The sequence below is a fragment of the Schistocerca nitens genome, chromosome 12 (assembly GCF_023898315.1).
Source record: "Schistocerca nitens isolate TAMUIC-IGC-003100 chromosome 12, iqSchNite1.1, whole genome shotgun sequence".
NCBI classification, from domain to species: Eukaryota; Metazoa; Arthropoda; class Insecta; order Orthoptera; family Acrididae; genus Schistocerca; species Schistocerca nitens.
In genome coordinates, this window is record NC_064625.1 from 142,399,434 (window position 1) to 142,416,330 (window position 16,897).

Below are 16,897 nucleotides of genomic sequence, written 5' to 3' on the forward strand. Positions count from 1 at the left end.
GTGCATTCAAAAATTCATACAAATATTTTAGCTTTAAACATAAAATGTGTACTTTGTGTCACTAATGGTAATGAAAATAAAGTTTTCCTTATATGTCTTGAAGCATTACTCTATGGAAAGAGCCATCTTTTCTTCACAAATAGGACAAATGTACCATGATTCATGGTGTTTCTTTTATTGTGTGCACACTTGGCACGACTTTGTTGGCCACACTTTTTTCTGTGTGGTTTGTATTGTCTCTAAATAATGAAAGCTACCATATATCCTGATTGTCTTCTGTGTGTCTGGCATGTTATCCCCAGTCAATATCTGAATAAATTTTGTCTCAGATGCTAAGAGACTCGTTATTTCTTCCTGCTGTCTGATAATAAAACTGATGGACATTGTACAGGTAAATTTCCATTACATATAGAGCAAGATTTTTGGCTATCTAATAGTCTTTTGCAATGCTGAATATTACAACAGCATTTGATCTGAATGATCAATAACTTCCATGCCTACAACAGCATTTGATTTGACTGATAAATACCTCCCATGCCAAATGTTAGAAATGGTGAGGACTTCCATTTGTCCTTCCATTTGCAAACAACATTGTCATCTGACCTTTCTTCAGTTTATACTAGTGGACAATTTTGGGTTTTCCTTATGTCATTGCATAATGTTCCACACACATAGCTTTTGTAAGTCAACAACAATTAATTACATACTTGTCCACATGAAGCACATATCCTTTCTTCAAGAAAGCTTCCATAATGCATAAAACAACTTCAGATATGTGGCACATCTCGGCCTTCTCCTGTGACTTGCTACAGTAGATTTTTATTTTCAGAAACACACCATTAGATTCACAGAGGTTGTAAAGTTTTACAGCACACTTGTGTTTCTTGTCCTTGATATACTCTAATGGTATTGGTGACAAGAGAAACGGTGCAAAATTGGGTTGCGAACTTCACACTTCTCTTACTACAGTTGACTTACTTAAAATGTTCAGACGATCCTCTTCTTTGGATATGCGACTGCGTCAATGTCCACAACTTCTTCTCTGAAGAAATAATGTTGGTTAGAGGAACTAAAAATACTCTCTCTCTTACTAGAAATAACTCGGTACCCTCATACTTTCTGTTCAGTTCAGGTATATTTTCATTTCCACAAGTTTCACATAAGTATACAAACTCTTGCAAGTCAACTACGTCGATAACTCGGAGACACTACTAAGTATAATTACAATGTGTTGGGTTTAATAACCACCAGAAATTCAAAAACAGGTCCTGCTTCTAGCAAGTCTGACACCAAGATTAAGTAAGAGTCTCTAGGCAAATCATGTTCCAATTGTCTATAACTATTACAATTATTCGACCACCAAGGAATAATACATAGTTATTCCTTGCACCCTCCATACAGGTTCTATGGTGTGAGCAGCAAACACTTGTCGTCTGACGCAGCTCCTGTCCTCTTAGGACCAACGTCCATCCTGCACTCACAGACATGTGTTGCGCAGTAAACAGGCTCTCTCTCTCTCTCTCTCTCTCTCTCTCTCTCTCACTAACTTATCTTTAAAACATCGAGTGTTCGAGGATGCAGATGGCCGAGTGGTTCCAGAATTTACGTGGAAATTCTAGAATCACTGCAATACTGGCTGAAAGACAGACGGCCACGACACAAAACCACTGATTTGTCAATGCAGAGATTCTTGTGTGGAATGTAATTATTGCTCATGAAACTATTGAAATGATCCGAAACTGGTGTAATTTTGTTGTAAGTCATTGAATTGCAGTGGGCTGTTTCAGAAGGATAGATATCTCATAACAACTGAAATCTGTTTATACTCATAACAGATCTCCAGAAAGTGACATTGTAACAAGGACTTGTACTTCAGGAACGTTCTATCGATGGAAAACAACAAGGTCCTAAGTGCAGCAACAGCCCCAGAAATACTTTCATTTTAACATCTGTATCCCTCCATCTTGAGAGCCTGGTTGATATTCTACTCTTATGTGTTATGCTTCCTGGTTAGCATATAGATTTGTTTATTCCCACAATATTAGGAACTCTTTGGAAAAAAAACAAATGAACAAGTGCATTGACACCAAAATTTTATAAGTCTTATTTCCTCATTGAACACAAATACTGGTGGATCTTGAGGAATGTCACTCCACTCATCACTGTTATTCACAGTGCCTGTCATTGGACCAACCTGTTCATCTTCATCATTGCATTCACTGTTGTCTGCAACTGAATCCTCGCTCAAATGTTCACATGAAGATGGTTTGTAAGGACTTCCACCATCTGAGAATTCATCCATAAACTCGTCTTATTCCGATTTGTTCATGTTAGCTAGCTGTTCAAGTTCTACAACACTCATTTTCTGCTTATTGCTAGTCATTTGAGGAAAGTTGAGTGCAAATAATGGTAAACGTCAGTGAACCATATTCAATGAAGATGAGCAACTGCTGATGCAGTTACAATAAAGACCTGGATTGTAATGTCGAACAAAATGCTTCGAAATACGTAAGCTGGTGACTGACCTTTGACATTGAGTTATCATGTTGTTGACGTCTGAGCTTAACTTTCTGTACGCCAACTATGGCATAAGTTGCAGACTCCATTATCCTGACAAAGAAAAAAATAAGTTTCACTATACAGGTGGACTACAAATGAGATGACGAATCAATCTGTATGAACCACATGACATAGTTTGTAGATTGAAGGTTGAGAGGGAGAAGATAAAGGAAAGGAAAGGGAAAGAACTATTGATGTCAGCTGCATTGGGACATTATGTGGAATCAGCAGTAACGAGTGAAAATGGGTGTTGAACCAGGTTTTGAACCCATGACCTCCTATTTACTTGGCAGTTGTGTTAGCCAGTGCACCACCCAGACACAGTGTTTATCACATATCTGCAGTCCTCATTCATGCCCTCCATGCTCATTACTTTGAGATTCCTGCAGAAACTCAAATGTAATTGTGTATCTGCTTCAAATGTGCTTGATTCATAGACCATCAACGTGAATCAATTACATATGTCCAAAAGTGAGACACCACACATTTATACACTCAACAAGGGTTCTGGGAGCAGGTTACTAATTTTGGCCATGGCAGTCAACATGTTAAACAATATCTGCATCTACATAGATACTCTTCAAGCCACCATAAGGTGTGTAGTTGGGGGGGGGGTTATTTGGGGGAAGAGACCAAACAGAGAGGTCTTCAGTCTCAGGTCTCATCGAATTAGGGAAGGATGGAGAAGGAAGTCGGCCGTGCCCTTTCAAAGGAATCATTTCGGCATTTGCCTGGAGCGATTTAGGGAAATCACGGAAAACCTGAATCAGGATGGCCGGACGCGGGATTGAACCGTCGTCCTCCCGAAGGTGTGTGGTGGTAGGCACCCTGTACCACTATTTGTCATTTCCACTCGCAAATAGAGTGAGGGAAAAACAGCTCTCTGTACGCCTCCATATGAACCCCTAATTTCTGGTATCTTTGTGGTCCATACACACGATGTATGTTGGCAGGAACAGAATTGTGTGCCAGTCAGCTTCAAATACCGGTTTCCTAAATTTTCGCAATAGTGTTTCATCGAAAGAACGCCACCTTCCCCAAAGCATCTCTGTAACACTTAAGTTTTGTTCAAACCTTCCTACAACGCATCTAGCAGGCCTCCTCAGAATTGCATCGGTGTCTTCCTTCAATCAGACCTGGTACAGACCCCAAAGTCTCAAGCAGTACTCAAGAGTAGGTTGCCCCAGCTTCCTACATGTGGCCTCCTTTACAGGTGAACCACTCTTTTCTAAAATTCTTCCAATAGACCGAAGGACAACATACTGTGTTCTATTACTTAAGAAGTCTTCGAGCCACTCACATATCTGTGAACTTATTTCATATGCTCATAGCTTTGTTAACAGCCTGCAATGGGGCACCGTGTCAAATGCTTTCCAGGAATCTAGAAATATGGAATCTGTTTCCCTTCATCCATAGTTCTCAATATAATATATCATGTGAGAAAAGAGCAAGCCGAGGTTCACATGACTCATGCTGACTCATGGTCATAAACTTCTTAGCCTCCAGAAAGTTTATTACATTTGAACTGAGAATGTGTTCAAGAATTCTGCAGCAAACAGAAGTTAGGGATGTTGTTCTGTAATTTTGCGGATCCGTTCTTTTACCTTTCTTGTATACTGGAGTCACCTGCGCTTTTCTCCAGTCGCTTGGGACTTTGTCCTGGGTGAGAGATTTACGATAAATGCAATGCTATTGGGCCTCTCCTCAGACTTTCAGTTGGTGATACTCTCTCAATGCAGCACGGTTTCTCTTCTCGATAGCCGTACTATGTAGTCACTCTATGGCTTGTCAAATGACAGCATGGATGTCTTACTGTCATACACAAAGTGTAAAGTGCCAGATTTGCACCTGTTGGACAAAATTGGAACTAAATTTTTCCGGTGTAAATCAGTTCCACATTAACACTTAAGCATAGCTACCAAGGTTTGCTGCCATAAGAATGATTATAGCCTACACTGGACCTGTGTGAGAGGCTGCACTTTAGTTATAAGTACACAGTTTGCAGGTTCAATTGACAGGCGAGTATTATGGATATGCTTCAGGAAATCGAAAAGGAATCCCTGGATGGCAGATGTGTTTTTAAACAGTACTGAGGAAGTTCAGAGAACTGACATTTGAGGCAGGCTGCAGAAAGATTCTACTGCCACCAGTTTACATCTCACATAAAACCTGTGATGTGAAGATAAATCAGTGTTTGTACAGAATGATATAGACAATTGCCTCACTCCATCTCTCAGTGGAACATGAAAGGAAATGACTAGTACTAATACACGGTACTGCTTGCCATTCTCTGTACGGTGGATGGCAGAGTATGTATGTAGATGTAGAAGCACTTAAGAGAGGAACAAACTGAAAAAATATAAAATATTTGATACTGTTGTACTTTGTTTTTATTGAGCAAATATCTGCAAATTGTAATTAGTATATTAAAGTGAAATTCTACAATGGTTACAAGGTACATATCTATCTTAGTGTCACAGGCATTATTATTGGTTGGGCTCTAACTATACAGAAAACATTCTCTCTCTCTCTCACTCTCTCTCTTGTGACATTTCTTGGTTACAGTCTCCCTCCATTGCTCCCTGTAACCCATGAGTAAGTATAGTGGGTTTAAAATGCCTGTTTCATACAGCAGCAGCATTGAGGTGTACCCAGACGACAGTGAGCCCCAGAGCAATGGTTGTGATGACTGGCAGTATGGCAGCACTGGAGCCAGGGGCGTCGGTGCTGATGGGGGCGTCAGTGGTGTTGGGGGCGTCAGTGGTGGCGGGGGCGTCAGTGGTGGCGGGGGCGTCAGTACTGACGGGGGCTACACTCTGCAGCCACGTCCTGAGTGTCGGCTCATTCCTTTCCATCCACCTGTCCAGCGAGCTGATGGTTTTTTCCAGAGACTCACTGATTCCCCAACTGGACACAGCCTCGAGCAACTGGAAAAGAGGGATTCTACAGTTAGCGATAACTTGCTTAACACTAGTAGATTACCCATTATTGCCTGCTTAAACCAGCATACATTCATTCACTCGTTCATTCATTTATACATTTGTATATCCGTTGATGGAGGATGTGGATTGAGGCAAGATATTCATTAACTGGCAGCAGCCACTGCTGGATACTTCTGTAAAGGCTAAAAGGCCGAACACCATTTACGTAGCAGCTAGTATATGACATGTCACTTCACAGATGGCTCTCCCTTTGGTAGTATATATTTGGCCAACTACAGGTCTTGCATAGGTGATAGTAGGAGGGTGTATATGGCGAGTTTTGCAGCGGGGATGGTCACAGCCAGGGAGCCATAGGATAGGGAGATGGTGCAGAAGAAGCATAGGGTCTGACAAGCATATTGCAGAGATTGGGAGAGCGACGGAAAGCTATGCTATGTGTGGTAAGCAAAGTCTCAGACAGAATGGACCTCCTTTTAGGGCATGATTTTAGGAAGTCATGGCCTTGTTGAAGTAGCTCACTAATACATTCATGACAAGGATAATACTGAGCGACATGCCATGTACTAGTAAGTTGTTTTTTTTGGAGGGATCAGCAGTACCAGGATTGGATATGATTGCCTGAGAAATCTGCTTTTGAAGTAGGCTGGTGGGGTGATTATGTCCAGTGACGGCTCAGGTGAGAATGGTGGTGTATTGCTGTAGAGAGTCCGCATCTGAACAAAAACGTTTGCCTCAAATGTCAAGCCTGTATGGGAGGGAATGTCTCACATGGAAAGGATAGCAACTGTCAAAATGTAAGTACTGTTGTTTGCTAGTAGATTTAATGTGGACAGAAGTGTGTACCAGACCTTCAGTATGAGCTCAACATCAAGGAAAGTAGCATGGCATTCAGAATAGGACTATGTGAAATTTAACTGGAAGAAGGTATTTAGAGATTCCAGGGAATATAACAGGTCAGCCTCATCATGAGTCCATACAGCAAAGATGTCATCAATGTAGCTAAACCAAACCAGGGGTAAATGCTTATGAATCCCAGGAAAGTCCCCTCCAAGCCACCCTTGAAAAGGGTGGCGTAGGAAGGAGGTATTCCAGTTCCCATGGGTGTAACCCTGATATTACTGCATCCCTGCCTGCCCCTCAAATTTGACATAGTTGTTGGTAAGTATAAAGTTGATTAAGGTGAGCAGGAAGGCTGTCATAGGTTTGGAAAGGTGGGTACTGACCGAGGAAATGTCCAGCAACAGACCGACCATGAATGTGGGGGATGTTGGCATAGAGGGAGGTGGCATCAATTGTGACAAGCAAGGTGTCTGGTGGAAGTGGGATGGGCACGGATTTCAGATGATCTAGGAAATGGTTGGAGTCTATATAGGAGGGAAGTCTTTTTTCTATGGCTTGAAGGTGTTGAGCAACTAGGGCAGATATATGTTCGGTGGGTGCTTTAAGCCAGAAACTATAGGATGGCCAGGATGATTGGAATGTGGACCATAGGAAGAAGGTAAAAGGTGGGGGCGTGTGGTTTGGGTGGGGTAAGGAGTTCCATGGATTGAGGTATTAGTCCTTGTTAGGGGCCTGACTTCTAAGGAGGGAATGCAGGTCAGTTTCATTCACAGGATGGGATCTTGATGGCAGATACTGTGCATAGAGGTGTCAGACAGCTGACATAGAGATCACTACCGTTTTCCTGTCAGTCAAGTACTACAGTCGTAGATCCTTTGTCTGTTGAGAGGATAACGATGCGTCATCAGCTTTTAGTAAGCTCAGAGTGTGGAGTTCTGCAGATGATAGGTTAGGGTCATGTGTTAGGAACCTGAGAAAGAATTGTGAAACAATGCTGGATCTTAGGAACTCTTGGAAGGCTTGTAAGAGATGATATTGAGATAGTTGTGTGGATCAAGTTGGGATCACGATTGGAACTGTTCAAGGCAGTGTTCAATGCCAGGATTGCTGTTATAAAGGTTTTGGGATTGTGTTGCAAAGTGATATGTGTGAAGAAAAGTAGGTCCTACACCAAAGCTGCGTGATTCAATGCAAGTTTAGGGGTGAAAGTGAGGTCCTTGGATAATATAGATATTTCAGGAGGGGAGAGGTGGAGAACACTGCGCTGTTGTGACTGATTCTTGTGACTATGAGTTATTATTGGTCTGGGAGACAGTAGTGAAGGCTGGGTAATATTAAGGAGGTTGGCCAAGCTGGTAATGTTAAGGCAGTTGTGGAGGTTGGCCAAATTTGGTTTGTAGGAGAGGAGTGGTGGTTGATGGTGTGGCTGTTTAGGGAGCTGCAGAGGGACAGAATAAGAAACACCACTATTAAAGTAGTTTATGAGAAGGTGGGATAGCTTTTTGAGGTGAACTCTGGCATGTTTTTGCAGTCTGAAGTTGGCTTCATACCATCTAAGGAAATATGAGGGATAGATAACTAAAGGATTTTGTAGAAGAAGAGAAGTCTGGTGGAGTGGAAATCGGCATATGAGGCATATATGTCATAGATTGGGAAAGTGCAAGAGATTGCTGTATTTGAAACTGTAAAAGAGCCTGGTGTAGAGTAGGATTACATACAGAAACAAGAACTTTCAATGTTAGCCTTTGGGAGTAACTCCAAGGGGCAAACAGGTTTCAAAAAACAGAATAATGGGACCTTAGTTTTGATAGTGCAAAAGCATATTTTTGGAATGAAGTCACTGTCCTCATCCATCCAGCCTCTTCCCTATTCCCATTCTAGCACTACACAGCCATCATTTCGCTACCACACCCAGTCTTTTTATTTCTCTCCTTTTCCGCTACTTCCCCCCCCCCCCCCCCCAACCTCACCCCAGCCTTCCATCTAACCTGCAGCATTTCACTGTCTGCTACCCCCACCGTACTATCCCTCCCCCGCCCCACCCCAGCCTCCATCTTTCCCCCACCCAGTCACCACTCCCATCATGCACTGGTACTGCTGCTCGCAGTGTGGATTCAGTTGCCTGAGACTGCGTTTCCATGAGTGTGGAGTGTGTGTGTGCATATATGTGTCTATTGTTGAGAAAGGCCAATGGCCGAAAGCTTTAATTGTGAAAGTCTTTTTGTTGTGCCTATCTGCGACTCAGCATCTCTGTTATATCTATTGCTTTTACATCACACAAGGTACAAGAAAAACTGGGCTTTCCAAATGTGTTCTTTTTAAAGCAAGCAGGATGCTTCAGGAAATCTAACTCATGAGCTGATGTTTGGTACACACATTTTATCCACAATTTTACCAGAAGGTTGAAACACAATTTCAAATATTTTGTGCATGTATCTGTCCAAGAATTGCTGAAATTGGTGCGAATATGAGAGAGTATATACCAGCTAAACCGGATTAGCGATCATCTTCCATCTTTTAGCTATTTCTGTATCAATACAGAAGTTTAACGTACCTCTTTAAAGGAGCACTATTAATCTATAAGCCTCTTTGTAGCAGAAGTATGCAAAGCTTTGGTAGAAAGACTAAAGGGTAACATTGAGTTTGAAGCAAAAATACAGTTTTCATTTATATTTTTTTGTTCACCTGCATATGGAAATAGATATGAAAAGAGCTCACATCAAACTTATGCATGATTCTGACCTCATCCCCAATGGCAGCCTAACTGCCCTGTTTCATATTGGGAACCTTGTATACAGTAATTTTGACGTCCTGTAGCTCTGCTTGTATGCAAGTCACAATATTAAACTCATTCTGTTCTCTCACTTGTCTGCTTCTCTACCGCTGTAAACTCACAATAACAAACAAATATCAAAACAAGTGAATGTTTTTAGATGTGACTACAATGTTGTCGGTGTGAGAAGTAGGAAGTTAAGGTGAGAGTGAGGGGGAAGCATTTGCAGACAAGAACAGAGACACACTAGCTCTAAAATACCAAATATGCTATGCCCTTTGTGGCCACCAACGGCGACCTCTCAGCAATATAATGGCAACTGCCTGCATCATCAGCTATACTGCCTGACCATACTGCAGTTGGCGTGTATTGTTATCACATTACAGCAAAGTTGATGGCACCGCTATTACAGCCAAATATTTCCTTAAAATGTGTTAAAAACAAATAATGGCTAACGTTAATCTTCTCTAATTGGAAATTGCGGTAATCACTTCTACGCTAATTTATGCCTGTGTGTTAGGAGGAAGACAGCTCCTTTTTTAAGTCACTACTTCTGCTCTCGTAATACTCAGCTGCTGCTAGTATCTGATACTTCACACTGGGCATGGCTCACGTCTTACATTCTGGGGAAATCTGCACCATTTAGCCATTTGAACTAACCTATGCCTTGAGTTACACTACAAATCAGTCTATCACCACATCCAAGATTTCAGGGTTCAGGGGGGGGTAGGGATATCACACTATAACTATTTTATGTATTGTATCTTCTTTTGTAATCAACTACTAAATAACAACAAAAGCAAAACTCCAAAATAAGCTCTATAGGTAGCATATTTATCTGGCAACACTTTATCACAACAAATCATACTAATGTCGCTGAACATACTTCTATTAAATAAACAAGAAAGTACCAGAATCATTTAGAGAATGTGAAGCTGAATAAAAAAAATCTGAAGGAAACCAGACGAGACGTGAACCGATGAACTTTAACATCGTAGGTGTGCACCTATATTCACTGTAGTATTTCACTGAAGAGGCATTTTTCAAAGAAAATGAGTCCTGTTTATATTACATTACATGTCGTGCAACTTCATAAGGAATACTGCCACTTGTGATGCACCTAAAAGAAATTTTCGATTCCTGAACCCAGACAATTTGTATTGTGATGCACATAACAGAAATTTTCGATTCCTGAACCAAGACAATTTTTAAAAAGCATAACTAATGATAATGATAATGATAATAATAATAATAATAATCCCCATGGAGGCCCGGGAAAAGAATAGGCCTTTGGTATGTTCTGCCAGTCGTAAAAGGCGACGAAAAGAACAAATCACTAATAGGGCTAACCCCAATTTTAGTGTGATTAGTTGGTTCAGGACAGAACTAATGAAGCCTCGGACAAGCGCTGTCATGGTCGGGGACCACGCTTGAACCCTATGCCCGCCCACAATGGTAACGACACTGCTAGCCACACGGAAAATGATTTAAATCCAAATAGAGGTGATTTGCAGGATATGCTTCCTGCAACCACTCTAGAAGGAAAACAAAGACAGAGGATAAGATGGTCAGATGGAGTTAACCGGCACCTCATGTTCTGTTATTACCAAGCAACAAACCTAGGAACCAACACAACTGGATACAGATCACAAGTATACACAAAATTTATTACCAGATATCCAGAATTAAAATTTTTAACAGAACAACGACTAGCTGATCAGATCCGTGTAATAATAAAAAATAACAGGATACCCCAGTCAGAATTAGAAAACATCAAACAACAAGTACAACAAATACTGGAACAAAATAATGTGCAATCAGAAGAAGAAGAAAATACAGTAATGGACTCAAACATCCCAGAGCAAACAAACAAAGAACAACACGCATCAATTACACAATCAGAGGAAAACGAAATCTAAAGCCAGCCACCAGAGCAAGCACAAATAGAACACGAAGTGACACACATGTTAGATTTAGAAGAAAAATTTCAGCTGACAATATAGAATACAAAGACACAAATACAGACATTAGACCATTCTTGCATAGACCACCAAATAACCCACAAGTCGAAACAACAATAACAACTATCAACAACAATCATACACAACAAAATAAATGAAAATACAACTATGGAAGAGTTACAACTATTGGTTTATATAGGAGCACTCACTACACTAAATATACACACTAGGCAGAGATCAGAACAAACCAACACACAGAAGAAACCCACAAAACCAGCATGGGAACACAGGCTACAGATCAGGATAGAAAAACCGAGAAGAGACACTGGACAGCTAACACAATTTATAAGAAATGAAATATCAGACAAAAAACGAAAAACGTTAGCTAAAATCTCACAACAAGAAGCGATAGAGCAATTAGATGAAAAGAAGCAGAAATTACAAGCATTGGCCAAACGACTTAGAAGATACAAAAAAAGTGAAAATAGTAGCAAACAAAACAAAAAATTCAACACAAACCAAAAGAAATTTTACCAGACAATAGATTACACATACATTAAAACAGACAATCCACCAAACATAACAGACATGGAGCAATTCTGGAGCACCATATGGTCAAACCCGGTACAACATAACAGACATGCACGGTGGATACAAGCAGAAACAGACACATACAAGATGATACCACAAATGCCCGAAGTGATAATTTTGCAACATGAAGTCACCCAAGCAATTAATTCTACGCACAATTGGAAAGCCCCTGGAAATGATAAAATAGCAAATTTCTGGCTAAAGAAGTTCACCTCAACACATTCACATCTAACTAAATTATTTAACAGTTACATTGCAGACCCATACACAGTCCCTGATACACTTACACAAGGGATAACTTATCTGAAACCTAAAGATCAAGCAGACATTTCAAACCCAGCAAAATATCGCCCCATAGCAAGCCTACAAACAATATACAAAATATTAACTTCAGTCATTACACAGAAATTAATGACACATACAACACAGAACAAAATTATAAAAGAAGAACAAGAAGGCTGTTGCAAAGGAGCACGAGGATGTAAAGAGCAACTGATGATAGATGCAGAGGTGACATATCAAGCTAAAACTAAACAAAGGTCACTACACTATGCTTACATTGATTACCGAAAAGCTTTTGATAGTGTATCCCACTCATAGTTACTACAAATATTGGAAATATACAAAGTAGATCCTAAATTGATACAGTTCCTAGATGTAGTAATGAAAAATTGGAAAACCACACTTAATATCCAAATAAACTCAAATAATATCACATCACAGCCAATAGAGATTAAGTGTGGAATATACCAAGGAGACTCATTAAGTCCATTCTGGTTCTGCCTTGCTCTGAACCCACTATCCAACATGCTAAATAATACAAATTATGGATACAATATTACTGGAACATACCAACACAAAATCACATATTTGCTATACATGGATATACATTGGAAATATACAAAGTAGATCCTAAGTTGATACAGTTCCTAAACGTAGTAATGAAAAATTCGAAAACCACACTTAATATCCAAACAAACTCAAATAATATCACAGCCAATAGAGATTAAGTGTGGAATATACCAAGGAGACTCATTAAGTCCTTTCTGGTTCTGCCTTGCTCTGAACCCACTATCCAACGTGCTAAATAATACAAATTATGGATACAATATTACTGGAACATACCCACACAAAATCACACATTTGCTATACATGGATGATCTAAAACTACTGGCAGCAACAAATCAACAACTCAACCAATTACTAAAGATAACAGAAGTATTCAGCAATGATATAAATATGGATTTTGGAAGAGACAAATGTAAGAAAAATAGCATAGTCTAGGGAAAACACACTAAACAAGAAGATTACATATTGGATAACCACAGAGACTGCATAGAAGCGATGGAAAAAACAGATGCCTATAAATATCTAGGATACAGACGAAAAATAGGAATAGATAATACAAATATTAAAGAAGAACTAAATGAAAAATATAGACAAAGACTAACAAAAATATTGGAAACAGAATTGACAGCAAGAAACAAGAGAAAAGCTATAAATACCTATGCTATACCAATATTGACCTACTCATTTGGAGTAGTGAAATGGAGTAACACAGACCTAGAAGCACTGAATACACTTACACGATCACAATGCCACAAATATAGAACACATCACATACATTCAGCAACAGAAAGATTCACATTAAGCAGAAAGGAAGGAGGAAGGGGATTTATCGACATAAAAAACCTACATTATGGACAGGTAGACAATTTAAGAAAATTCTTTCTACAACGATCAGAAACTAGCAATATACACAAAGCAATCACTCATATAAATACATCGGCTACACCATTGCAATTTCATAACCACTTCTACAACCGCTTGGATCACATAACATCAACAGATATGAAGAAAGTAAATTGGAAAAAGAAAACACTACATGGCAAGCACCCGTATCATCTAACACAGCCACTCATCGATCAAGTGGAACCAACACATGGCCAAGAAAAGGCAGTATATACAGTGAGACAGAAGGATTCTAGATCGCAATACAGGACCAAACAATAAACACCAGATATTACAGCAAGCATATTATTAAAGATCCCAATACCACAACAGATAAAAGCAGACTTTGCAAACAACAAATAGAAACAGTAGATCACATCACAAGCAGATGTACAATACTAGCAAATACAGAATACCCCAGAAGACATGACAATGTAGCAAAAATAATACATCAACAACTTGCCATACAACATAAACTAATAAAACAACACATTCCCACATACAAGTATGCACCACAAAATGTACTGGAGAATGATGAATACAAATTATACTGGAACAGAACCATTATAACTGATAAAAGAACACCACATAATACACCTGACATCATACTCACTAATAAAAAGAAGAAATTGACACAACTAATCGAAATATCCATACCCAATACAACAAATATACAAAAGAAAACAGGAGAAAAAATTGAAAAATACATCCAACCGGCTGAGGAAGTCAAGGACATGTGGCATCAGGATAGAGTTGACATTATACCAATTATACTATCGACTACAGGAGTCATACCACACAATATCCACCAGTACATCAACACAATACAGCTACATCCAAACGTATATATACAACTACAGAAATCCGTAATTATTGATACATGTTCAATTACCCGAAAGTTCCTAAATGCAATGTAAAATATACCGTACAGTTAAAAGGATGTCATGCTTGATCAAGGTCCACGTCACTTTCCATTTTTAACCAGACATAACGTCTGAGACAGATTTTATTGTCTTTAGGCCATTACAGCAATTGACAATGTCAAATGAAGATACAATTTACAGTACAATGTGATAAAGTACTGAAATATTTTAGCTTATATTACAATAAATGTACAGTGGCTCATCTACTGCATTTTACAGTTGAAGAATTTACTAATGTCATAGAATGGGTGGGCAATTAACCATTCATGCAGTCTTTCTTTCAATGTATGTTTAGGAAGATCCTGTATAGAATTTGGCAGCTTATTAAATAGTTTGTGCCCTGTGACTTCATAGCTGTTTATTGATTTTGATCATCTGTGGTAAGGCATGTATATGTGTTTGATGCTTCTTGTATTGTAACAATGTATATTTTCTCTACGTTTCACATCTTGTAGGTTCTTCTGTGTATAGATTAAGACATTGTATAAATAGGGGTTTATTACTGTCATAATTTTTTGTTCAGTAAATAAGAGTTTGCAGTGAGCCTTAAGTGAAGAAGCTGTAATTATCCTAATGGCTTTCATATGCAATAATAGGATGTCATGTATAAGACTACAATCACCCAAAAAATGCAAAGTAAGATAATGTGATGTACGTTTCAGGTATGCAATTTCTGAGTTGTCTTAATAAATAAATTACCCGAGATAGCTTACTACTAATATAGTTTACATGTTGGCCCCAGAATAACTTTTTGTCTAAATAAACTCCCAGGAATTTAACAGAGCTAGGGTCATCAGATAGTGGCTTGTCTCTTAGAGTGAAGATTATCTGCTGAGCTATGTTTATAATTTTCTTTTTAGTTGATTGGGTTTCCCAATTGTTTGCAGTTGAATGAGAGTTTGTTGAAAATTTTTCCAACCAGAGTACATAACTCCACTCTACAACCTAAAGATGGAAAATTATTACATGAAAATTATTTTTGTGTTCGATATTATACTGAACTGCAATTCAGCTCAAACTGGTTTTTTATTATCAGAAGAGGGTATTAAGCAGTAAATGTATTGGGAAAGGAATGTAAGAACTCAAGATTTTTAAACTGGCATCTGCAAGAAGTGCATCCTGAAATATAATACAATAAGATAATAAGGAGTTAAAATAGGCTGGCAGAAATCACAGCTACTGTTATTCCATGTTTATGTCACGAGCTAAAAAGAGGAACAAAACATATTCCTTTGTGTATCTCCACAAGAAACAGTTGCGTGGTGTCGTATCTGGAGATCTCTGCAGTCCAGAATGTGGGGCAGTGTCTCAGTGTCCCATGCACTGGAGATCAGAAACAGAACGAGTACCAGTATAATGGTGTAGATTGCATATTCTAGAAATGAAGGTACCACTTTACATCAGTACTATATCGGCTTCCTTCCTTCCCACTGTCGTTCTGCAAGTATGAAGAGCCTGCGAACAGTGGTAATGAGGTCAATTCGCACTCGTCGACTCGTGCTCTCTTACTGAAGCGTGCAGGAGTGTGAGGTTTGTCGTGACTTCGTGTGACTGACTGTTGTTATCAGACGGCATTTTACAAAGTTTTGGTAGATGTGAAAAGAGAAAGATGAAACTTAAGTGACACATTGTATGCAACTGCAAATGTGCTCAATTAGAGGAAGACAGATGTCTGGAAAAATTTTATGTTACAGTCCACACTTCAGATGAGCAACGTACAAAGTTCATCCAAAGCCAACAAAATGATAGTATTCTCGTTTATTACACCTCTGCCATGAGAAAACATATGTGGTCTGTTAAACAAAACTGGGCACAGAGCAGCATCACTATCATGCCCAAGAGGTCAAAAAGTGAGCTATTTGAGTGTTCTTTTGATCATGGCAATTCTTAAAGACTCCATTTTGAGCATATCCGTGTGTGCCGAGGTGGGGAGCACGCATGCACTCATGTGCACCAGAGACTTGCTATTATGTTGACTGTGTGTGTGTGTATGTGTGTGTGTGTGTGTGTGTGTGTGTGTGTGTGTGACAATGTAATTGTTACACATTTTCTGGGTAGGGATTAAACATTCAAATAAATTCACAGCCAATGACGCAAGTCCTTGGTTATACTTGAGAACTTGTGAACTCTCTCTCCTATCTACACTTGTATAGCCCACTTCTACCTGACAGCAGACTTAAGTGACAAGTTTTCTGTTAAATGGGCAGCAGCAAAGAGTGGCAAGTTGGGGCCTGAGCATGAGAAATGAAATTTTTGTGTGGATTCTAATGCACACAGTTACAAATTTTGTGAGAATATATAGTTTAAAGGAAAGTTTTTTTTTAATTTCTCGGTTTCAGGTCTCACAAACTGAAATATAATAACATCATTTTGTTCACTATATGGTCCCTGTGTTCCTGTAGGGCAGCGATTCGCAAACTTTTCCTCTAACGGGACACTGTGAGCATCCTGGCACCTTCTTTATGTTGAATGTTAATAACAAAAATATCAAGAAAAAACTTATTTTATTCAGTGATTACTTGAACTTAAAGTCTTAACATGGATAACATAAAAAAGAAGAAGGAGAATTAATACAGT

At 39.2% G+C, this 16,897-nt stretch overlaps 1 protein-coding gene across 1 annotated transcript in view; it reads right to left on the reverse strand.

Annotated features, from left to right (window-relative positions):
* Window positions 1-5,079: 5,079 nt before the first annotated feature.
* LOC126215319 (aminopeptidase N-like) overlaps window positions 5,080-16,897 on the reverse strand; it is a 287,758-nt gene continuing 275,940 nt past the window's right edge. The window contains exon 17 of the mRNA XM_049942000.1: window positions 5,080-5,486. Within this exon, the coding sequence (XP_049797957.1) occupies window positions 5,184-5,486 (303 nt within the window). The 3' untranslated portion in view covers window positions 5,080-5,183. The remainder of the gene's footprint in view (window positions 5,487-16,897) is intronic.